We start from the raw sequence: 23,459 nt of genomic DNA on the forward strand, positions 1-23,459 counted from the left end.
AGGCGGGTAGGCCCGCCCACCGGAGGGCGGGGGCGGGGCCTCGCAGAGTGAGCCCTGGGATTGGTCGCGGGGAAGGCGTTACGCTAGGACGGTACCAACAGTGGGGCGCCGCGGAGGCGGGGGGGGGTGGGTGTGGGACCTCCGGCTCTGCGCGGGGAGAGTGGCCAGGGAATGGCCGGGCCGGGGGTGGGCGGGAGCCGCAGTGGCGGCGGCAGCGGCTGGGGGCGGTGAGCGCGGCGTGGGGCTGCCCCTCCCCGGAGGCGGCGGGGGCGGCCGGGCCGCGCCGCACCGCACCGCGCGGGCGGCCATGGAGCGAGCCTAGGGCCCAGCAGGTGAGCGGCGTGGGGGCGGGGAGGGCGCGCGACCCCCGCCCCCGGCGCGGCGGGCGGGAAAGTGCGGGCCGGCCCGCGGGCGGGGCGCGGTGCGTGGCGCGCGCCGGGCGGGGCGCCTCCCCGAGGGGCCGGGCGCCCGTACCCCGAGCGGTCCCCGAGCGGCCGCGGGCGGGTCCGGGATCCAGTCCGGCTGCCGCCTTGGAGACCGGCCCGAGCCGCGCGCCCCGCCTCGCTGGCCCCCCGGCGGGCTCCTGCGGGCGGGCGCGGCTGGAGGGGCGCCTCCTCGGCCCGCCTGAGGCGCGGCCTTACCTGGGGCCGCCCGGGGTCCTTCTAGTGAGCGCCCCTCGCGCCCAGGCGGCGTCTCCAGAGGCGACTGGCCCCGGTGCCGCCCTCGAGTCCCGCGGAGCGCCCGTTGCGGCGGCCCAGGGAGGATTGCGCGCCGGCGGGCCCACCTCGTGGCCGAGAAGCGCAAGTGACCACCAGGCCCGAGGCGGGAGGCGGGGTAACCGTGCCCGGGGTCCACGGTCTCTCGGGGTCGTGGACCCCGTACTTGCAGTCGGGCACAACTTAAGGAAGTGATACGGTAGTCCAAAGTGGGTTGCGCTTGAGATTTCATTTCCGGGTGTGATAGCCCCGCGATTAAAAGCGAGCCGAATCGTTGCCATTAATGATGAATGTGAGCACTTGTCAAGCTGCGCCCTTGATTGTGGGATCTGATTAGAGTTTCCTCCTAATCAGGCTTCTGTTGTCCTCAGGTCTTCTGGTAGGAAAACAAGGGGTGGAAGGATGTTGGAGGGAAAGTGGAGAGGACAGGGCATGATTGGTCGTTATGGAATTTTAGTCCTTTAAATGGCTCTATCATCGCTCGAATGGGTGAGGAGTTTATAATTTGGGAAAATTAGAGATGCTTGGTACCGCAACTTGTGGTTAGCTAGAACCAGGTATCAGGGTCCTCCCCTCCCCACACAGCCAGTTTCCCTCTGGAGATTGGATTTCTCACCTTGAAAAGAGGGAATAGAATGTGAGATCTTCTAGCTTTTAAACTGTAGGACTTTATACATTTGTACTTTGGTGATTAAGATTGATGTTTACTAACTATTCCCATTTTCCTGGTGTTATAAATTAATACATAAATTTCATTGGGGTTAATTTTTAAAATTGAGGTAGAGACCTCAGTGTGCCTTTTCCTTGAGTTTATGCAGGACTTTTGAGCAAAGCCTTAGAGACATATATTATTGATCATCAAGACGTGGCTTTGGGAAACTGTGGTACAGGTGTTAAGGATACTAAATTATTCCCCTAGACTCAGAGCGAAGGTAGATTTAAAATTAACGTTCTTTTTGAAGTTAATAACTTTTCTGAAGCTTATGAAGTCGTTGAACTTCAGTCCCTAGAACCCTGCAGTGGAATCAGTCAACAGGAGTGGATTCTGCATTTGAAAGTGCTTACCAAAGGAAAATAAAAAGGCACAAGCAAGTAATTGGGATTCTCAGCCTCACTCACAAGAAAGTGTGTGATAGAATGGATTGGACAAAAAATGGTCAGATCTTGGAGCCCACAGCTTCTCTTCAGTGTGGTTGGTGAAAATGCGGTGTGGATTTGTTCTGCTGTTTCTCTGAAGCCAATAGGCAATTAACTAAGATTTGGTTGAAGAGTGAAAACTTGAAAACACTTGCCCTGCTCGTCTTTCTGGGTACTTTGAATTAGGGAACAAACAAACAAATCACTGTCTGTACCGTCTAACCTGGTACGTCCTAGAATTATTTTATGTTGAGTTGATAACTCTTTGACTTTCAGTCCATTCTCTTCATTTCCATTTGTGGGCTCCAGCTCTCTCACAGAGCCTGAAAGCTTCTGCTTTCTGTCTTTTCTGAATTGTGAATTTCTAAATGAAGTTTGTTTGTTTACTTGCAGGGCAAACTTCAGCTTCCTACACTTTGTGTGACCATCATTTCCGCGGTGTGAGCCCTGAAGCCAGACACTTCAGGTCTTGAATTGATAACTTTTTAAAATAGCAGCCACAGTGGTTGTCTCATCCTTGGTGCTGTCTCATCATAGAGACAGAGGCCGCTCCCTCTATCCTGTGGCCGCAGTTGGAAGCAATAAAAAGGAGACAGTCTTCTGAAGCTGATGTCAGGTCACCCTGGGACTAAGTGCCATGTGGTTTTGTAGATTGAGGTAGGAAGTGTACTTCATGATAAGGCACTACAGTATGTTTTAATAGTGATGATAATTGGCCTGCTTTTCTCTCTGCACCTGAAATGCGGAGTGCATAGTAGGTGTGCAGGAAATGTTTGGTGGTTGAACGAATGAATGGAACACAGTATGAGGGAAGGGGAAATACTCTACTGCATGAATTGGCTAGTTCCTCTCTTCGTTAAGAAAAAAAAGGACAGGAAAACGTGTTGCAGATTACTGTTGAAAGTTGCCGTTGAGCTGGGTATCTGTATATTGCTTAAAGGGTAGAGTTGAAAGCTTACCAAATATTAATAATCAGATTCGATTTCATGCAAAAGCAGATATGATCCGGTGCTTTCCGTTTACTATAAAGTCTTTAAGAGTTAGAGCTATGTGCTGTTGTAACAGCCCCTTTGAACTGAAAACAATCTTGAAAATAGAAACATATAAAACATATAATGTAATAGAACAAAATAGCTAAATAGTCCTTAAAAAAAAAAAGGGGGTGGGCATCTGTCAAGGGTGTTCCATACTGGAGCTGCCTTGTGCTTTGATTCTGTGACTGTTTGGTATTCTAGCTGTCTGGGGGCAGCTCGTGGTGCCCTGGTCAGGCACAGCTTCACAGACTTGGCTCCTGGAGCCTTTTCTGCCTAGACTAATTGAGCAGTTGGATTGGTAGTCAATATTTTTGCCTTAAGAAAAGAACTGGAGTTCTTGGTAATGGCCACGCCATTATCACTGACCCCGATAGTGCATCTTTTCATCCCTTCTGTGGTGGGATGCGAAGGGAGAGCTGTCCCTCCCCGAAGTGCTGCTCTAGCAGCTCCTCATTCCAAACCTGTATAATCTCTCTCCCTCTTTTCCGTACTTGAGCTGCCTCTGTGACCCCCACCAAGGACTAATGAATTCACTCACCCACACCTAGGGTCCAGGAGACCTTACTTTGCAACTGACCAACTTAAAATATCACTGTGACTGCTTGAGCCATCTCGGAGAGAACATGATGCGGAGATCTCACTTGCGATTTTGTCTTGACTATTTAAAAGCAAAAGAGGGGGACGCCTGAGTGGCTCATTTGGTTAAGCGGCTGCCTTCGGCTCAGGTCATGATCCCAGCATCCTGGGATCGCGTCCCACATCGGGCTCCTTGCTTGGCAGGGAGCCTGCTTCTCCCTCTGCCTCTGCCTACCACTCTGTCTGCCTGTGCTCACTCTCTCTCTCTCTAACAAATTTTAAAAGCAAAAGAGGAAAGAAAGGCCTTGCTCCAGGCTTGATGAGTCTTGGGGGTGCATCTGTCATCCCGGGAGGAGATAAGAAATGGAGCTTGCTGCAGAAAAGAGCTTTGGTGTGTGTTTGGAGGTTTGTACTTTCTGACAAGGAAACAGCCCTAGAGAGGGGAGGGTGTATCATGTATCATGGGTACATGATAAAAGGAGGTCAAGGAATATGAAATGGCGAGTGTGTAACAGGGCATGTACAGGGCCAGCCTGTCCTACCATGCCCTCAAATACTTTCCACCCTCTGTCTGTGGCAGTGCCATCCCTCTTCTGTTTTTAGGGAGTAAGGTGTTAACGTGTGGAAATTCTTGTTTTGGCTATACTATTGTGGGAAAAAATTTCACAATGTATTCCGTGATTTGTTTGCTTCTCAAATAGTAGGGTTTCACCTTTCGCTCGTTGACTTGAGGCGGTGCTACTAGTTTCCGTTAGTGACTGTAATCGAGTAAAGCTTTGAAGCAATCGAAACATGCAGGCTGTGTGCCCCCTCTGCGTTTTGAATTCTTGAATCCGCTTTTAGTAGTCGGGCTCTTTTTCAGAGGTGGGAAAGCTGGACTTCTGCTGTTGGTAGTGTCCCTGCTGCCCTCTTTTAAATTGGCAGCGTCTGATCTTCGGTGGAGTAGCTGCCCAGATGACTGCTCCCCGCTCGAACGTAGAACAGGCAGGTGCGCTGGGCGAGGGTCTGCTGCCCTTCCCCATCAGCGGATGCGCTTGGTGACCACAGCTTTGGCTGCCCGAGAGCTTTTTCTTATTGGTTCCTCGTTTCTTATCCTTGGTTTAGATAGCGACCTTGCGCTCTGGGTACATTTGTGTTCCTGTGGGTCTTCTGTAGAACAGAGAAAATTATATAGAAGTACTAAGTGTCAGTTCGCATTTCAGAAAGCGTGGCCAGATTGAAGATCTGTTTCCAGCCCCGTCTTGTGTCATTCTTGGGCAGCGTCTTGGACCATCTCCAATCATCTTAGCATTTGCAGATCGTCTTCACTCCCAGTCCCAGTCAGCGGCAGGAACAAGGTTGGCAGTAGTCGCTGCTTTGAAGGGTGGAAGCAGGGTATACAGAGGCAGCAGTTTAAAATTGGATGAATAACATTGGTATATATGTTTGATATTTCTACGTGGTTTTTTTTTACTGTACCGTATATCTGAATTCATTACAGGACTTCGTTTCTCTTTGTAAAAGAGACCATCCTTAGACCAAGGAGCCGAAGAAACTTTTCTGACCTTAAAGCTTTCTCTCCCTTACTCTTCCCTCCTTTTCTTTAGTAGCATGTATCAAGCACTTCTCCTGCACCTTGCACTGTGCCAGCTTCTGTGGAGGTACGAAGAGAGTAAAATATATCCCCTGTCCTTGAGGAAGTCACGGAAGAGTAGAGGAGACAGGCATGCCCAAAACTGTATGTGTGTGTGTATTTTACATTCATATTTTAACAAAGGGATCATGCCTGGAGCCACTCAGCCTCAATTCAGCCCAGACCTGCGTAGGGCTTCTGCTGTTGCCGTTCCTAGAGTGACCTGTGGCCTGTCAGCTCGAGACACCTGGAACGTGAGGTTAATAATGTCAGGTGTTACTGTTGCATAAAGCTAATACACCTTTCCAAAAACTCTAGTAAACTGAAAAGTAAAGATGGCAAATAGGAAAATCTGAAGGAAAATGTTACATTTTTTGAAATTCTAATTTCTGCACTATATGGGAATTACATTCTATGCTACAGTCTTCCTTGGGGGTTATAAAGTGATGATTGAGCAGTGACATACCTAGAATGTGGGAAGGTTCCTTTTACCTGGCCCATTTGAAACAGAATGCAAATTCTTAGGCATTCCCACAGGGTTTCTAGATCAGTGACCACGGCCTCTGTTGGTTTTTTAGAACAAACCTCACTAGCAGTATGAGCTAAAGATTTTTCTTTTCATTTTTCAAGGAATAGGGTTAGAGAGTTGCCCTAAATCAAGGTTTAAATGGGACAGGTTGGGGCCTGGGTGGCTCCATTGGTTAAGCAACAGCCTTCGGCTCAGGTCACGATCCCAGGGTCGCTGGATCCAGTCCCACATAAGGCTCCCAGCTCTGTGGGAGTCTGCTTCTCCCTCTGACCTCTCTCTTCTCATGCGTGCTCTCTTTCTCGCTCTCAAATAAACAAATAAATAAATCTTTAAATGGGACAGGTTGCAGGAATTGAATTTTTTCAGAGGAAGCAAACACTCTTTATTGCCTGTTTCGTTTTTGCTCTCACACCCAGGAAGAAAGGCTACCTTAATGCCTCGTTAATGCCTAGTGATCATTTAGTTGGCCTCCTTCACAAGAAACTGTTAGAGGATTTCATGTAAGGCATTGTGAGTTTACAGATATGAATAAATGTTTAAGTGGAAGTGAAAACAATGAGGAACATGTAACACTTGGGGTAATTTGGACTATGGGAACTCAATTTTCTATACCTGTAGCTTTAAGTTACTCTTAAGGCATACCTTAAGAACTTTAGGACGGGGTGCCTGGGGGGCTCAGTCAGTTAAGCCTCCAACTCTTGGTTTCGGCACAGGTCATGATTTCACGGTCGTGGGAGTGAACCCCATGGAGGCTCTGTGATGAGTGGGGAGTCTGCTTGAAGATTCTCCCTCTTCTTATGCCCCTCCCCCACTTCCGTGCACACACATGCTTTCTCAAATAAATCTTTAAAGAGAGAGCTTTAGGACATGCAGTGCTGTCATCTTTAAGACAGCTAATTTTCCAAACTGAAGAAGGCATTTTATTTCAGCCTTTTTCATGGAATAGAAGAACCTAATGCTTTTCATCGTTGACGGCGATAGACTTGAACTTTGTAGAGAAGAGAAATAGGTTGGTCCAATTAGTGACATAGCCTCCCAGTGTTCTGCTTCACATGGTACCCATTTTGAAGATACCTACTGGCCTGCAGTCTTAGCTAGTCTTCTAGTTGAGGAAAGGATTGGTTCAGGAATAGAAGACCATGGAAACTTTCTGTAATGTGACTTGGGAATTTATCCCCTCACTCTGCACCCCAAAAGACAACATGACTGGGGAGGGTTATTTTCTTTGTCATTCTTTCTCCTTTCAGATGGTCGTCCTCTATGGGTTTGTGACCTGGTAATAATGACTGACAAGGGATCACTATGGGTTGTCCAGGCACTAATTTTAGCACAGTGTATATGGTAATGTCATTCATGTTTAGCAGCTCTGTGAGTTAGATGATAGTGTTCTTATTTTACTTTTCATATGAAAGAACTGAGGGTCAGGGAGGTTACACATTAAGTCACTTTTCCAAGTCCCACCGTAGGTGATAAAGTAGGCATTCTGAATCCAGAGCGCCCCTCTTAATGCTTCTGCCTTGGAAGAGTTTATATTTGGAATAAGCAGGTGAATTAACCTATTTCTTTTTTTTTTTTATTTTGATTCCAGTGTAGTTAATGTACAGTGTTATATTAGTTTCAAGTGTACAGCGTAGTGATTCAACAATTCTATACATTGCTCATTCCTCATCTTGGTAAGTGTACTCTTAATCCCCTCCACCCATGCTCCCGTCCACCTCCCCTCTGGTAACCACTAGTTTTCTATAGTTAAGAGTGTGTGGTTTTTTGGGTTTTTTTGGTTTGTTTCTTCCCCGCCCTTTGTTCTTTTGTTTTGTTTCTTAAATTCCACATATGAGTGAATCTTATGGTATTTGTCTTTAAGAAGCTATTTCTTTTTTTTTTTTTTAAGATTTTATTTATTTATTTGACAGAGATCACAAGTAGGCAGAGGCAGGCAGAGAGAGAGAGAGGGAGGGAGGCAGGCTCCCTGCCGAGCAGAGAACCAGACGCAGGGCTTGATCCCAGGACTCCAGGACCACGACCCAAGCCGAAGGCAGAGTCTTTTTTTTTTTTTTTAAAGATTTTATTTATTTATTTGACAGACAGAGATCACAAGTAGGTAGAGAGAGAGGAGGAAGCACGCTCCCCACTGAGCAGAGAGCCCGATGTGGGGTTTGATCCCAGGATCCTGGGATCATGACCTGAGCTGAAAGCAGAGGCTTTAACCCACTGAGCCACCCAGGAGCCCCTTTAAGAAGCTATTTCTTAAGCAAAGAATTAGCACAGAGGGAAAATTAATTAATATGGTATTTTTGTTTTAGTTGAAGACTCCTATTTGAAGATGAAAAAGAATGTGCTCTTGTGGTAGCAGTGGGCAGCAGTGCAGGAATGGGCTGGTTTTCTGGGCATACTCAGGATTTATTCAGGTGCTAAACACTTGATGCCCTTTGGTATTGGTGCTTTGACTTCTTATAAAGGAGAAGCATACAGTGCTAAGTGGGAAGATTTCTGAATGCTCTGATTTTAGAATTGCCAGTAACCATCAGGAGAAACTGCATTTATTTCTAGGGAACAGTTAATAATAATGTAGCATAATGTTCTGATGTCACTTCCAATTAAAAAACAAAAGGGCATTGTAACAGACTCAGCCCAGGGTAAAAGTATATGTTTCTCACTTTTTTTGTACTGAAAGGTTGTGATATTTGCTACTATTTATGCTTTGGCTAAAGGGTGAATGGTAGGTTTTATAAATCGGACGTGTGTATTTGTGTGAGGGTGCCGGGTTAGCCTTGATTGTTCTGAAGTATGTAAATGGACTTTGGTAAATGATCCAGGTGAGTATATTTTTTCATTGTGCTACCTTAAAAAGACCTTAATTATGTATCTTCCTAAGCATCTGCAATGAAGACAAAAAAGGTAGAAATGGTGTATAACTTTCATAATGAGCTTATCGCTCTGTAGAAGGCATTAATAATCATTTACAAATATAATCTAACAATTTATAATCCAATGTTTATTTATAGTTAATGGTTACTTTAACATTTCCCTTCTTCCTGAGAGAATTGTTTTCAGTGACATGACTTATTTCCCTGTGTCTTTTCCCTCAATATTTTTAATGTCTCCAAAATAGTTAATAAGGACAGACTAGACGTGAGAATGTTGGATTTTACAAGCCACCCCAAAATTTAGTAGCTTAAAATAGTGACTTGTTTTTTCTTACCATCATGTGGGTCAGCTGGGCTCAGCCTGTTGGTTCTTCTGCCCACATGGTTTATAGACTGGGATCACATGTATGACCTCATTCAACTGGGACCTCCGGTGGAACTGGGATGGCTTCTCTTCTGTGTCTGGCACCTCAGCTGGGGTTGGCCAGGCCTCTCTCTCCATCTAGGTCCCTCATCATTCAGTAGTCTAGCCCAAGCTGCTTTACGTAGTGGCTGGGTCCCAGCAGGAAGCTGCCAGGTCTTTTAAGGAGTAGGCCCAGACTTGGCACACAGTTGCTTCCACTGCATTCTGTTGGCCAAAGTCAGTTACAGAGACAGCCCAGGTTCCAGGGGAGGAAAAATAGATTCTACTTTTTTTTCTTTTTTCCTTAAGATTTTAACTATTTCTTCATTTGAGAGAGAAAGAGTGAGCACATGAGTGGGGAGAGGGGCAGAGAGAGTGAGAAGCAGACTCTCCACTGAGCAGGGAACCTGATGTGGGACTCGATCCCAGGACCTTGAGATCATGACCTGAGCCAAAGGCAGACGCTCAACCAACTGAGCCACCCAGGCACCCCTAGATTCTACCTCTTGATGGGAGGAATTGTTGGTGTCTGTCTTTGTAGATAATCAGCCAAAAACTCTTTTTTTTAAAATTTTATTTTATTTTTTTTTGACAGATAGAGATCGCAAGTAGGCAGAGAGGCAGGCAGAGAGAGGAGGAAGCAGGCTCCCTGCTGAGCAGAGAGCCCGATGTGGGGCTCGATCCCAGGACCCTGGGATCATGACCTGAGCCCAAGGCAGAGGCTTTAACCCACTGAGCCACCCAGGTGCCCCCAGCCAAAAACTCTTAAGTAAATTCGGGCATTACCTCTTCTTATACTCACCAGACCATCAGAGCTTTGCTGAAACCAATTGTTACTAAAGAAAGAAGTTTATAAAAGGGTCCTTGTGACTCCTATGCAAGATCAAGGGCACGGAGGTTATGTGAGCAAATGGGATTATATACTAGTTAAATAATAAATTCTACCTGCTGTGCCCCAAATCTCCTCTCTTAATAGCCTTCTGCATGGAGTATTTCCTCGTGGTACTTTATAGTCACAGACATCTACGTTCCATTTATGTGGAAAGAACTTGATTTTTCCATTGAACTGAAAGCACAAGAAAGGGTTAGTCCTGAAGCTTTCACTTTCAGTTAAACTCTGCAGAAAGGTGGGGATTTCTTCTCCATGACCTGAGGAGAAATTGTGTGAGGATGTCGCTTGATCAGAGGGAGAGTCAAGGGAGTACTGCTGCCAGCAAGACCCAGAACGTCACTGGTAGCTTGTGGGAGTCCCTAGTAAGGTAGTAAGTAAGGGGCCTGGTGTTCTCGTGTTCCTTGGCAGCCACAGGCGTTGTATTTTGTCACACAGTCACACAGACACAGACGTCGTATTTTGTCACACAGTGACTTAACCTGTGCACCGACAGGTTAAGGACTGAATGGAGGACTTCATACTAAGACCTCACTTTTGTTCTGTGGAATCTGTAGCTCTTCTCCCCAAGCAACGTAATAGTCCTAAGTTTGTCCTCATAAAACAACTGTCAGATGTGTAGGATGGTGTGTGTGTGTGAGAGAGAGAGAGTGTGAGTGTGAAGAATGAGCCGCCGTAGCAAGCCTCATTGAGCTGATGGAGCTGCGGGTGAAACCAGGGCTCAGGAGGAAAATTCTTCATAAAGAACTCCAACGTGAGAGCTTCTGCCAGCTTTTAGTACGAAAACTATCATCATTTGCATTGCCTTTTTTTGAGCTTGACATTTTTTGACTTGTCTTATCACCTTGAGTCTATTTGTTCTTTGAGGTAGGCTGTGTTCCACATAACAGAACCATTAAAATAAATGACCATAATATAAACTGGACAGTGTTAACACTGTTGGAAACATTTATGGGAGGAGGTGAAGACATGAAATAGAGCAGGCAGAGTCCTCTGGGAATGCAAGTGAAATTTTCCTGAAGAATTTGGAATATACTGAGTGTCCTGCTTTAATTTGCTTAGTGTCTGTAATGGGGTATCTTCTTAGAAACCCAGTTTGCAGAGTATATAACATGTATGCTGCTCTTTCCAACAATACAAGACTGTAACGCAGCGTGGAAACCGCATCCTGGGTATCCTCCCTTCTCGGGCATACAGGAGTGAAGGGGATCGTGATAGGGAGTAAGAAGTATACCATCACTGATATGATTCCGTATCATGCATCTCATACATTTTTCAGGAATAGAAGAGACTTTTTGCTAGAAATTCTACTATAATCTCTACAATGCTGATTTCTTAAAAATCTTTGTGCTTGCCCTGTGGGCTGAAGGAATAGCAGCTTTCCAGCTGAAAGAAAACCTCTTTTCTGAACTGGCAGTGTTTCTTCAGAAAAGGAGACTATACTCTGCACTAAACCGAGTAGTCAGAGCATCGGTAGAGAAGTAGACTGCCAAACGAAAGAAGACAGCTGATAAAGGAGAGCCAGCATGAAGATGCCACATGCTCGTGATCCTGCATATTGGAGGAAGTAAACACGAGTCCCAAAATACTTGTAGTGGTTTCTTCAGTTCTCTGCTGGGTACTGTAGGGATCGTGAAGACAGTTGAGATCACCAAGGAGCCAGGTTTCGGAGAGGGCAGTTGAAAACTACATACAAGAAGATACTTGGACAAGGCAGAATGTAGTTAAGCGCTGGTCTGAAGGATAAAGGCTACTGAAGGGTGTGGAGAGGGTACAGAAATGGCTTTGGGGATGGCCCTCAAAAAATAAATTAGGCTTTAAACAGGAGACAGTGGGGAAAAAAGGGTAGGAGCAAGAGGAATTTTGAGGACGTCCCAGGATGAAGACTGTCAAGGGCAGAGCTCAGCCCCACATATGACGGGGAGGGGAGTCGCCGTCCACTTGGTTGGCGCTGAGAAGACGGACGCCTGGGGAAGCAAAGCCATTTAGGGTAGGGCTTTTCCTGTCTTGCTGAGGAGTCTAGAAATCAGAAGTTGTGTGCGATCAGAACAGTGAGTGTGGTGTGTCATCTGGTCCACGGTGGAGAACCTGGAGGTCCAGAAGGCAGATCTTTTAGTGACTCAGTAGAAGGGCACTAAATGAAGTTGGTGGCTGTGGGAATGAAGGGCAGTTGTAGAGAACGATGCCAAATGGCTGTCTTCCTTGTTCTCCCAGGATGTGGTGACTAGTCACAAAAGACAACTTCTTTCGTCTCTTGCAACCTGCGCTCACTCCTAACCTACAGAGGTAAACAGTAAGATAATGCAACAGCTGAACTCTTCAGCTGACATCGTATTTGAGCGGGTGCATCGTTTGCAGCCCTGAATTGAGAAATGTGTTCTTCGGGGACCTAGTCAGAAGGTGGTGAGGTTTCGGAACTTAAAAGACTGCTGAATCAGACAGTGTGTTTTGTTTGAATTTTGGAGTTGCTGGAACTTCCTATTGCATTAGTGAAAAAAAAAAAACAAAAAAACCCTCAATCTCCCTAGCGTTTATGGTGAGTGTTAGGTATGATACGTTTCTGTAGCACAGGGGAGGAATTTATGCTAAACTATAGGTTAACCACACTTCAGTCCTGAAGAATGCTTTACAGGAGGAGGAGGGCCGCTCACCCTGCTTACCCCTCGGCTGCAGAATTGTCCCACTCCTGTCGCTCTCTGCAGCTGGAGGGGCTGAGAAAGGGACCACTGATACTGCGGCCACAGCCTGTCTGTTCAAACAGATTGTTGGAGGAGCTGTGTGGTTGAGATCGGGCTGGGATGAGCAGAAGCCTCTGAGATCCACTCTCCTAGCACGGCTCGTCCCTGTAATCGCACAGAACCCTTGTGCTGAGTTTCACACCAAACTCGCTACCCTCACGGTTACATTCTAGATGCGCTGGAATTACCATGGCTTCAGCTAAAAGTGTTATGTACTCCCTGGGAGATGAGGATGACACAAAACAGGTGGCTGGAGACCATTAGAATTCAAACTGGACTCTGACCTTCCGCCTCTTCCCGCAAATGGGGAAAGCGATGGATGAAGGATGAAGGGCCCGGCAGCACGCTCTCGGCCTAGAGGTGTTGCCCTTGGAACACGCGGTTGCCCTGGTCCTCTGGGTTTCCATGTGTTTCCAGCTGTTACCAGGAGAGCGGTCTCCATTTGGGCTGGGAGTCTGCCCTGTCGTTCGTAGTGGTGTTGTGTCTTCAGTTAATGGTTTGAGTTTTTAAAGGAATTGGGGAGTGAAGCTGCTCCCTCTTATTGTGCTGTCCCCTTTGTCTCGGCCCTGTGCTATGTCGTTGGTAGGCATACAGCACAGCAGGCTCGTGCGCGGAGCGGAAAGCCACCTGGCAGCATGCAAATGAGACTGAACCGTGTGTTCCTAATAGCCTTGCAGAAATCTTGTGTTTGAAATCTGTGAGCTTGAGATCTGACCGGAGTGTGGCCCGCTCCACACCGGAAGCAGGTGCTGCTTGACGTCTGTGGCATCGGTCCCTTTGTCATGTGCCCCACCAGTCCAGACTCCGTAGTGTTGCTACAGTACCAGGTTTCTTTCATTTCCTGGTCATATTCTACTAATAGCCAGGGGGGTAGGGCTAGGTTTTTCCTTTACTTAATTTATCCAGATTTGATTATCCCTATTTTACAGGGATTTTAATTTTGAAGAGTAATTAGTGGAAAACTGATGAAGTAGAGCTGTGCATGTGGGTGTTGCATTTAAATATGTGCACAGCACGCAAGACGCTTCCGGGGTGGCTGGGGATTGGGATTCGGAGGAGTTACTGCTGTCCTCTGGATCCTCCGTGGCATTTTTAGAAGTTCCTGACTTACAACGTGACATAAAACTTACATTTAGAGAAGATAAGAACTGGAAAGTTTCCAAATACTGGTGATTTTAGATGGTCAAAAGTCCTATATGGATTTTGAAAGGTAAAAATGAAAGTGAAGGAGTTAGGCGTCTCCTCGCATTGCTTTTGTCATGCTCTTTCTCCTGTGTTGGTGTTCTGTTCTGGAATTTGTAGCCAGTCCAGTGCCTCCTGGCTGACTCTGCACCCTATTAAAACAGGAGTATTTGCTTTAAATTTTTCCTTGTACCTGGTTCTTACCTATGAAGTCCTTCCCCACGCTGGTTTGTTTTAAACTATTGGGTCCTCTCAAGCATGGGATTAACAAGGATAAAAGAGTGAGTCAGATGTTGGAGGTTTGCAGAAGATTCGGGGTGGAAGGGACGGAATCTCTGACTGAACATTGCTCTGTCCTTGGGCTTGCAGGCGTTGTGGGAGGCGCTCCAGTGAAGAAATGGACCAGTGTGCGTAAGCATGGACTCTCCTTGCTGACCGTCACCACCTGCTCTCCTTGCTAAGTGAGAGACAGTGGGTCAGGGGAGAAGGAAAAGAGGTCAACATGAAGCTAAAGCAGCGAGTCGTGCTGTTAGCAATTCTTCTTGTCATCTTTATCTTCACCAAAGTTTTCCTGATTGACAACCTGGACACATCAGCTGCAAACCGAGAGGATCAGAGGGCTTTCCACAGAATGATGGCTGGCTTGAGGGTGGAGCTCGTGCCCAAGCTGGACCACACCTTGCAGTCCCCCTGGGAGATTGCTGCCCAGTGGGTGGTTCCCCGGGAAGTGTACCCAGAAGAGACACCAGAGCTGGGGGCAATCATGCATGCCATGGCCACCAAGAAAATCATTAAAGCTGACGTGGGTTATAAAGGGACACAACTGAAAGCCTTACTGATACTTGAAGGAGGACAGAAAGTCGTCTTCAAGCCTAAGCGGTAAGTCTTCATCTTGGGAATCCTCTGGGCGAGTTGGTTGATTCACGTAGCTTGTAATTTATATAAGACCGTTCCTCTCCTTCTCTTGGTATTCTCTTCAGTAAAATGAGAGGAGTAAACCACAAGATCTCTGAAGTCTTTTCTAGCTCCTGCTGTTCCATGATTCTTCGAGTAGGGGAAATTTATAGGAACGTGTCTTGGTTCTGTACAAGACTGAACAGAGCTCTCCTTGCTTTCTAAATGTATCACACTTGTGCTTTGTGCCAGTTGTAAGAGATTCAAAATGAATTGGTTGGGAAATAAGTGACTTGTCACCAAAAGTGTGCAGTTGGAGGCTGGATAAGTAACCACATGCCAGGGATAGAGCAGGAGCTCGCCAGAGCAGGAGTGGGTTCGGACAGTGACTGAAGTCCCTTTGAAGTACTAAAGCTGCGATTCTTTCACACGGGTTTTGTTCTAATTAATAAACTTTATTTTTTGGAGCAGTTTTAGGTTTCCAGAAAAATTGAGAGGAAAGTATAGAGTTCCCCCCATCTACCCCCAGGGTCCCCGTTATTAACATCTTCTGTTAGTGTGGCACATTTGTTACAGTTGATGGGCCAGTACTAGTTTATTAACTAAATTTCATTGTTTGCAGTAAGGGTCATGCTTTGTTTGGTACATTCTGTGGATTTTGATAAACATGTAATGACAAGTATCTACCATTACGATATCCTACAGAACAGCTTCCCTGCCCTAAAAATACCCCGTGTTCCACTTCCTGATCCCTCCGTCCCTCCCCTAAACCGCTGGCAACCACTGATCTTTTACTGTCTCCATAGTTTAGCCTTCTCCAGAGTGCTGTATAATTGGAATCATACCTCCCTGGCCTCTTCGGATTGGCTTCTCTCAGTTAGCAATAATGCATTTACGTTTCCTCCATGTCTTTTTCTGGATTGAGGCTCATTTCTTTTTATTACTGAATAATATTCCATTGTCTGGATGTACCACATTTTGTTTATCCATTTACCTGCTGAAGGACATCTTGGTTGCTTCCACATTTGGGCAATTATGAATAAAGCTGCTATAAACATTCAGGTGCACATTTTTTGTAGATGAAAGTTTTCAGCTCATTTGGTTAAATACCAAGCAGCATGATTGCTGGATCATATGGTGAGAGTATACTTAATTTTGAAAGAAGTTGCCAAACTGTCTTCCAGAGTAGCTGTACTGTTTTACATTCCCACCAGCAGTGAATGGGAGTTTCCGTTATTCCACATCCTCACCAGCATTTGGTGTTGTCAGTGTTTTGGATTTTAGCCATTCTGATAGATGCATAGTGATGCCTCATTGTTGTTCTACCTGTTTTGAGGAGAAAACTGAACCATTTTAGTTACCTCAGTCCAAAATCCGAGAAAATGAGCTGAATTGTATGTTGTTAGACAGTGATCCCTTGGGGACTTCTCTAAGGCTCTACAGAGATCATTTGTTTGGCAATTTTTTAAATAGTTTTCTGTGAGTGTATGAATTTGAAATAGGTTAACATGATGGTGATTCGTATTCTTTTGCCAGGAATTATTTACCAGTGAATTTTCTCAAAGTTGGAAATGTGTGTGAAATTTTCTGTGTACTAAACATTTTTTTCATTCCCTAATAGAGCTTTTGAGAGAATTATAGCACATACCTTTGGGTCTCTTGCTGGGGTGGGAGAAGAAATATGGGGTAAAGATGTACAAAATTCAGCTGTGATGAAAGTGGTTAGCTGTCTTCACAGCCCTACCATCAGTAGATAATAGGCAGCCGGAAAACAAATCTGTTGGGATCCTAGAAAGGGAAGAAGTCTGCATTTGCCTGGAACTGGGAGGTGTGATGTACGGAAGATACGGAAATTAGGAAAGTTAAATATACAGTATGCTTTTGGAGAATAGAAAAGTCTGATTGGCAGGTGATGTGGAAAAAGTGTGGTTATTTGGGCCTTGCGATACATTTTCCACTGGACACACACCGTTTGCCAGGCACCACACTAAGTGCTTTGTCTCTGTCCGTGCTTTCAGCCTCCATCACAGGTGTGGGCAGTTATACCTCTTGTGTCTAGAGTAAGAAACTGAGGCTGAGGGAGAATAACCAACTAGACAGGGTCATCCTGCCATAAGTGGCATTGGGATCTGAGTCTGAGCAGCCGGTGTTCTGCCACACACGTGTAATTCTCTTCGGTTTATCTACCTTCCCGTAAGTGTGAGGACATGCAGCACCCATCATCAGAAGTCGCTAGTTTAGTCTTGAAATGTAGCCCTTGACCTTGGTTGGTGGGCCTGGGTGAGCAGCAGTGTGAGCAGAGTGATGGAAAGAAGGCAAACGAGAAACAGAAATTAAACTCACGTACAGAGATGAGTTGTGGGCATTTGTTTCAAGAAGAGGATATCCCCTGCATAAGCACCATCTCTGCAGTGGGTCTGGGGGACAACTGGGCCAGCAGGAGGTGTCAGAAGGCAGGTACTCCGGGTAGTGCACCCTGTCAGGCCTAATCCAGGCACTTTGCAGGTGGCGCGGGGTCTTCGGACCAGGTAGAGGTAGAGGGCGGGGAGGCCCAGGAGGTGGAGAGCAGTGCAGCAGAGAACCGTACAGACCAACCCGGTCACTGTAGCTTCATCTCCTGTCTCTTTCCACCACCACATCCGTCCCCGTACCTTCCTCTCCCACACCCTCCTGTGGACCCCTTTTGTTCCCCCTCCATGTGCCCATGTGAGCCCTGGGTTCCCAGCTTGAAAACATCCAGGGACCTCGTGTTGCTCACCGGACAGAACCCAGCCTCCACAGCCTCATGGTCCAACCCTGGCAGTCTGGTCCTCCGTTCCACACCCTGCTCTTGATTCCTGTCCCACTGGTCCCTGCTCCCCCCATCCCCATGTCACTCCCAGCTCCAGGGGACTGTCCTGCCCCACCACCACCCCCCCAGCTGCAGGGGCCCTGCGGTGGGGGATCGCCCTCTTGGTCACGGCCCCTGGTGACCTGCGCTGGATACAGCCGGCACCGTCACTGGCTGTAGAGGCGGGGGGTCCACGTTTCAGTGCTTGTAGAAATTGACTCTGGCCCCGAGACGCCTAGCAAATTGCTATTCTGACCCTGGGGGCTTCCGAGGCTATTTAGTTCCAGTGTAAGCACAAATTAATGTCCTTGGTCAGATGCTGATGTCCTTCACCAGAAGGATAGGAGTGATTTATTGGCAGTTACTATATGAATTTTCCTGCTCTGTCAGTGACTTAAGATGGATCGCTCTCTGCTGAGAGGAGGCTCTGCGCCCCAGCTGCTGAGACGGCACGTGCACCCCTCTCTACGAGCCGCTCATGGTTTCTGGGCTTTGGAGCCCCAATGGCCGTGTCCTCCTGTCAGAGATAGGAGACGTGCATGGTGGGTGGAATTTATGGGCAGACAGTGATGCTTTTATTTGCATGTTTTTGCCTTAACATTAGAGAAGTGATTTTTTTTCCCCCTCAGTGTAGCTGTCGGCGTTCTGGAGGTAGATGGGTTTTCACAGGCCAAGACTAGTTACGGTGGGAAGACAACAAGATAGCAGTTTAGGCCTCAGAGGGGGAGAAGTAAGGGAGTGATCCTAGGATGTGCTAGAAGGGACCTTGGAGATTTGTCCGGCCGAGCCAGCTGCTCCTTTGAGCAGTGAGACACAGAGCTGGGGCTCGCCGCAGTTCACACTGTCCACAGGGAGCCAGGGAGGCCGCAGCTCTTTGGTTCTTATTCCTTCCCTCTTCTTTCCCTCCCTCCCCCTCCAGGCCACCCCCAACATCCCTGGATTCCTGTAGGGTTTAACATTTTACCCCGAGCTGCCTTTCGGGGTATTGGAAAGCTCTCAAACATTTCACTGGGTGGAGCGGACTGCACAGTGCACACATGTCCGTGTGGCTCCGCTGGAGCCCTGGCACAGAAAGTGTTCCAGGACTGTCCCCCAGCTCTACGGACAGCCCATAGCTGTGTTGGACAGAGACGCGCTCGAGTGGTGTCTGCTTTTACTGCAGTTCTATTTAAAAATTGAGGCTTTATCAGGAGGCAGCCAGTGGAATCCTAGGTAGTCTGAATAATGCTTTGACACTAGAAACGAGAAACGTCGTTGGAGTGTACTGACCATGCTAAGAAGAAACTGGCCTCTCAACCAGGGGGTGACGCACAGCTGTCTTCCGACAGAAGTGTTCTGTCACTTTGCCTTGATGATGTGTTTTGTGGGCATGGTTTGTTTCACTTTTGACTCCAGGGTCATTTACAGCGAAGCTCACAGCCTTTGACAGCACCGTCGCCCACTTCCTCGGTCCACGTGTCCCCAGTGGAGCAGCTCCTCTTCCCTCCAGCTTCTGTTCATTTCTATTTTACACTTGCCTGGAAAGCGTAATAGGTCTTCTGATTCAGGGAAATGCAGGCAAACAGTAGCGGGCATAGGCAGCTTTAGTGTCTTCTTTCTTCCCAATTAACCATTAAATGGTATCTTTCTTTATGATTGGTAGAAAGAAATATGCCAGTTTTGATTATCTTTTGTTGATGTCATGCATGTGATGGAAAAATCATCAGAGTAGAGTTCAAGAGGAAAGAGATCTTGGAAATTGCCCCCTAGTCCAGCCCCTAGTATGTTACAGAAGAAGAATCTAAGACCCAGAGAAGAAAACTGTTTTGCTCAAGGTTACCCAGACAGGTGATGACAGAACTATATGCCTAGCTCCCGTGCCAGTCCAGTATCCCTGCCACTATAGCATCATAAATGTAAACAGAGAAAAAGAGGGTGGTTTATCAAACAGCTTTTTTCAAATGCACCTTTGCCTACTCATTAAACAAACACTGAGGCATATCAAGACCGTTTATTTCCAAGAAATTTAAACTTCTCTTATAAGCCTTGCCATAGCCATTCTGGTAACAGAGACATTTTGATTATAGGATTCCCTTCATTTCTTCAGTTCAGTCTAATAAAAATGGTAGCAAACATTCATTAAGCACGAGCTGTAGGCTTAACATCATGATAGAGATACAGAGATAGTCCTTGTCTTCCAGAAAATGACCTTTGAGTTTTACTTAAACTACATGGAAAGTCTTTTAGAGGGGTAGAAATAATGTCTTGCGTGTTTTATTCATAGAGTGATTGCTGAGGCAGATAGAGAAATCTAGGTTCCTTCTCCACTTCATCTTTACCCCCTCTTCCAGATTCGTCCAAATCCACAGCCGTGCTCGGCTTTGGCAGGGAAGGCGTCCATAGGGCGGAGTCAGGCGTGCTTACGTTCTGTTGTGCTGTCACGTGTGGTGCCGATGTAATTCACGTCTCCATCTGTGCTTCCCGTTCACTCTGCAGGTATAACCGAGACTATGTGGTAGAAGGGGAGCCATATGCTGGTTATGATAGACACAATGCAGAGGTAGCAGCCTTTCATTTGGACAGGTATGTGTCATCCCGGAGGGTTACTTTGCTTTGTTTCCATTTAAAAACATCTTGGAGAGGATTTGTGGACTCCTTCCAAAGGGAGCAACACTAATAACTTTGACTTGGTACCTACTCGAGGTAGCTGATTGACGGATTCCATTAAAATTGCACAAGTCCTTCGTAATCTGGGTGGTTCTCGGAAAACCTGAGTAAATATCTTCACTCTATACTTTTTAAGATCATTTCCTTCTGGTATGCCCTCTGGCACCATGAGTGAAGATATTCTTGGTAAAGAAAATGGCAGGATGAAAACCAGAGCTGGAACTCAAGTCTCTAAACTGAACTGATCATTAATTGGGCCTGACAGTACTGGTTTTTTTGTTTTGCTTTTTTTTTTGTTTTAAGTAAGTAATACTTATCCTAGAAGCATACAGCATGACATATATAATGAATTTTATTATCCTTCACACAGGAGATGCTTGGCTTTAGTAACCAGAATAATTATAAAACAAAATGGATATAAATTCAACATATGTAAGCTCACTAGGAAAATTAGTATTTTTTCAGCACAGGGCTTGCCGAGAGCCTAGTAACTGGAGTGTCTGGTAACTCGCTTGCCCTTCTGAGCAGCTCCTTTGTTTGGGCATACTGACAGAGTTTAAAAGAATTATTCACAATAGTTGTTAAATGAATACATAAAGGAAACCAGAAGAAAATAAAGGTGATTTTTTTTCTTTTTCTGGATTAGGAAGGATTTTCTAGGCATAAAAGCAATAATTGAAAAATTGCAAAGAAAAAGCTATTCCAGCAGACACAGCTAAATACAGTTAACTCCAGTGTCAGGAAACATCAAATGAAATTTGAAAGCAAAGTAGGAGAAAATACTTGAATCTAATGTAATCCAAGCATTAACAACCTTAATATATAAATGTTTATACAAATCTGTATATATGCTAAAACTTTAATAGAAAATGATCTAAGGGCACAGTTGACTGAATAGAAATTATCAATTGCTAATAAATATGGCAGGGGGGGTTCATCCTCACCAGTAACAACAACAACAACAAATCCATTTGAAACAATGGGATACTATTTTCTTCTGCATAGAATGGCCAGGTTTAAAAAAAAAAAATAGTACTATATTGGAAGGAATGCATTGAGATTTGGATGCAGCTTGTGGCATTGTTCATCAGTTCAGTCTTTCTTTTTAAGAACTCTGGCATTATATATCGGAAACCTGAATGCTCCTGGCCTTTGGATGAGTAACTACCTTTTTAGGCCAATATCTAAGATATTTTTAAGAATGTATTTCTAGGAAGTACCCTGGAAAAATAATGGAATTCAGAGTTAACATATATCCAGGATCGTAGCCATGGCGTGAAATTTTCAGTAGTGAAAAACTAGGGGCAGTCTAAATATCCAGTGATAATGGAAAAGGTTAAATAAATGTTCACAATACCATGAATTTTTCACTGCCTCTTTTTAAGACCTAGCGATAGAGAATTGGGTAAATCTTGTTCCTCACTTAAAGGCCTGCTAGCATCAGTCTTTCCAAGAGCTCATTTGTTTCCTCGTTTTCTTCATTCCCAACCTGATGTCCCAGTTGACAGACACCAGCAGCGTGTGAAGATCGTTTTCCCCTACGGATACCGATATTTCATATACCAGTATTTCATCCAACACACGAATTTGTGTTCATCTAAGATATGTAAAGGGGTACCTCATTGTTAGTGATTTTTGGTTTTCCGCAGCCATTATTAGCAAAATTTAACATGTCCGTATCTTTTCACACCACAACACCTATTCGTTAACTCAGAGTGAAGTAGTCTTTATAGAAATCACTCCCTTTGATGTTAATTAAATCTACTAATGTTTCAGTTCATGACCTGTGCTCTGGGAGGTCTTGCGTTTCAAAGGGAAGCCTCCCTCAGAGTCTGAAAGTTCTTCTCTAGCCAGGTCCCCTACCCCTTTTGTTAACTGCCACCCCAGCCGGGCTCATATGCCCCCGCAACATGGCCCCTTGGCACTGGACTGGCTGCTAGTGGTTGGCCTGGTGGTGGTCAGTGGGGAGAAAAAGGACCTCCCCACTCTCTTTACCAGCCATGGCTCCTGCTCCTTTTCTGCTCTGGGTTGCTGTTTCTCCATTACATGAGGATTTAACCACCTTCTCTGACCACAGGAGGCTTTCTCGATCTTTATGTTATTTTGACCCATCTGTTGATCTACTTTTGTGGCTTTTCGAAGATTGAGTTTAAGACCGTCAGCAGCGCTGAACAATGCATTATTCCTTTATGCAGCTGTTTGGAAAGGTTTTATCACGACATGAGGAAAGGCTCATAATGAGTGAAAAGCAGGATACCCAACTGCGTTTGTATAATCTCAATTGTGTGTCTATACACAAGAGTGTGTGTGTGTGTGTTTACATACATGTGTAAAGGAAAAAAATGCTCATATACCAAAATGTCAGTAGTTATTTCTGGGCTGTGCAATTATGGATGATCTTTATTTTCTTCATCGTAACTTCTCTGTATGTTCCAAATCCTGCCCCCTCCAACTTTTCTTCAGTGAGTGTATTTTTTAGCCAGGAAATTTCATTTTTTAAAAAATGATTTTGCTCAACCATAAGGTTGATCTTTTAGACCTTTAGAGAGAAGCATCTTCAAATATATCTGTATTTAGTTGTTCTATGGGTTTATCTTTTTAGATTAATCTGTGTAGTTTTCTGCCAATGTGCTGTTTTATCCAAAGCTTTGAACACATGTATGGGTTTAAGCCCATTTTTTTAATGCTTTGTTAAAATTTGTTCAAAAGTTTTACTATGAAAAATTTCTAACGAATTAGAATAGTTTAATGAGCCCATATACCCATTCCCCAAGATTAGCAGTTGCTCTCATTTTGCTAGATTTGCCTCATCCTTTTTGCTGAAGTGCATATTAAAATATATTACATACATCTTGATGGCTCAGTCAGTAGAGCATGGGACTTGTGATTTTGGGGTTGTGAGTTCAAGCCCCACACCTGGGGGTAGAGATTACTTAAAAAAAATTTAAAACACGTATAAATAGAAATATACATATATATATATACCTACCAATCAGCAATATCTTTTCTTTATAAAATACACCCCCCAAAGATTTTTCTCTTCTGTTCTTCAACCTCCCAAACCAGGATTCTGGGTTTCCGTCGCGCCCCCTTGGTGGTTGGCAGATTTGTTAATCTACGGACAGAGATCAAGCCCGTTGCCACGGAGCAGCTCTTGAGCACCTTCCTAACCGTAGGTAAGATTATAGAGGACATTTAAATAGGGGAGTAGTTAATAAGTTAAGCGGGACATCATTGAGCAAGCTGGTTTGTGACTTTTAAGAATTGAAGAACTCAAGGGAATACAAAAACAAATCGGGCCACTTGTTTTTAGGTTACTGGGGGATATGGATCTAACGGTAGATAGGTGGCCAGAAAGTGAGAGTTTTCCCCAACATGTACTTGGCTGTGTGAAGGTAGGAAGTGAGGT

At 45.5% G+C, this 23,459-nt stretch overlaps 1 protein-coding gene across 1 annotated transcript in view; it reads left to right on the forward strand.

The window, feature by feature from the left end:
- Nucleotides 1-204: 204 nt before the first annotated feature.
- The window catches only part of FAM20B (FAM20B glycosaminoglycan xylosylkinase), a 43,198-nt gene continuing 19,943 nt past the window's right edge, over nucleotides 205-23,459 (forward strand). The window contains exons 1-4 of the mRNA XM_080825131.1: nucleotides 205-332; nucleotides 14,050-14,559; nucleotides 19,880-19,966; nucleotides 23,117-23,226. Of these exons, the coding sequence (XP_080681257.1) occupies nucleotides 14,183-14,559; nucleotides 19,880-19,966; nucleotides 23,117-23,226 (574 nt within the window). The 5' untranslated portion in view covers nucleotides 205-332; nucleotides 14,050-14,182. The remainder of the gene's footprint in view (nucleotides 333-14,049; nucleotides 14,560-19,879; nucleotides 19,967-23,116; nucleotides 23,227-23,459) is intronic.

The sequence above is a fragment of the Martes martes genome (assembly GCF_963455335.1).
Source record: "Martes martes genome assembly, chromosome: 15".
Lineage (NCBI taxonomy): Eukaryota > Metazoa > Chordata > Mammalia > Carnivora > Mustelidae > Martes > Martes martes.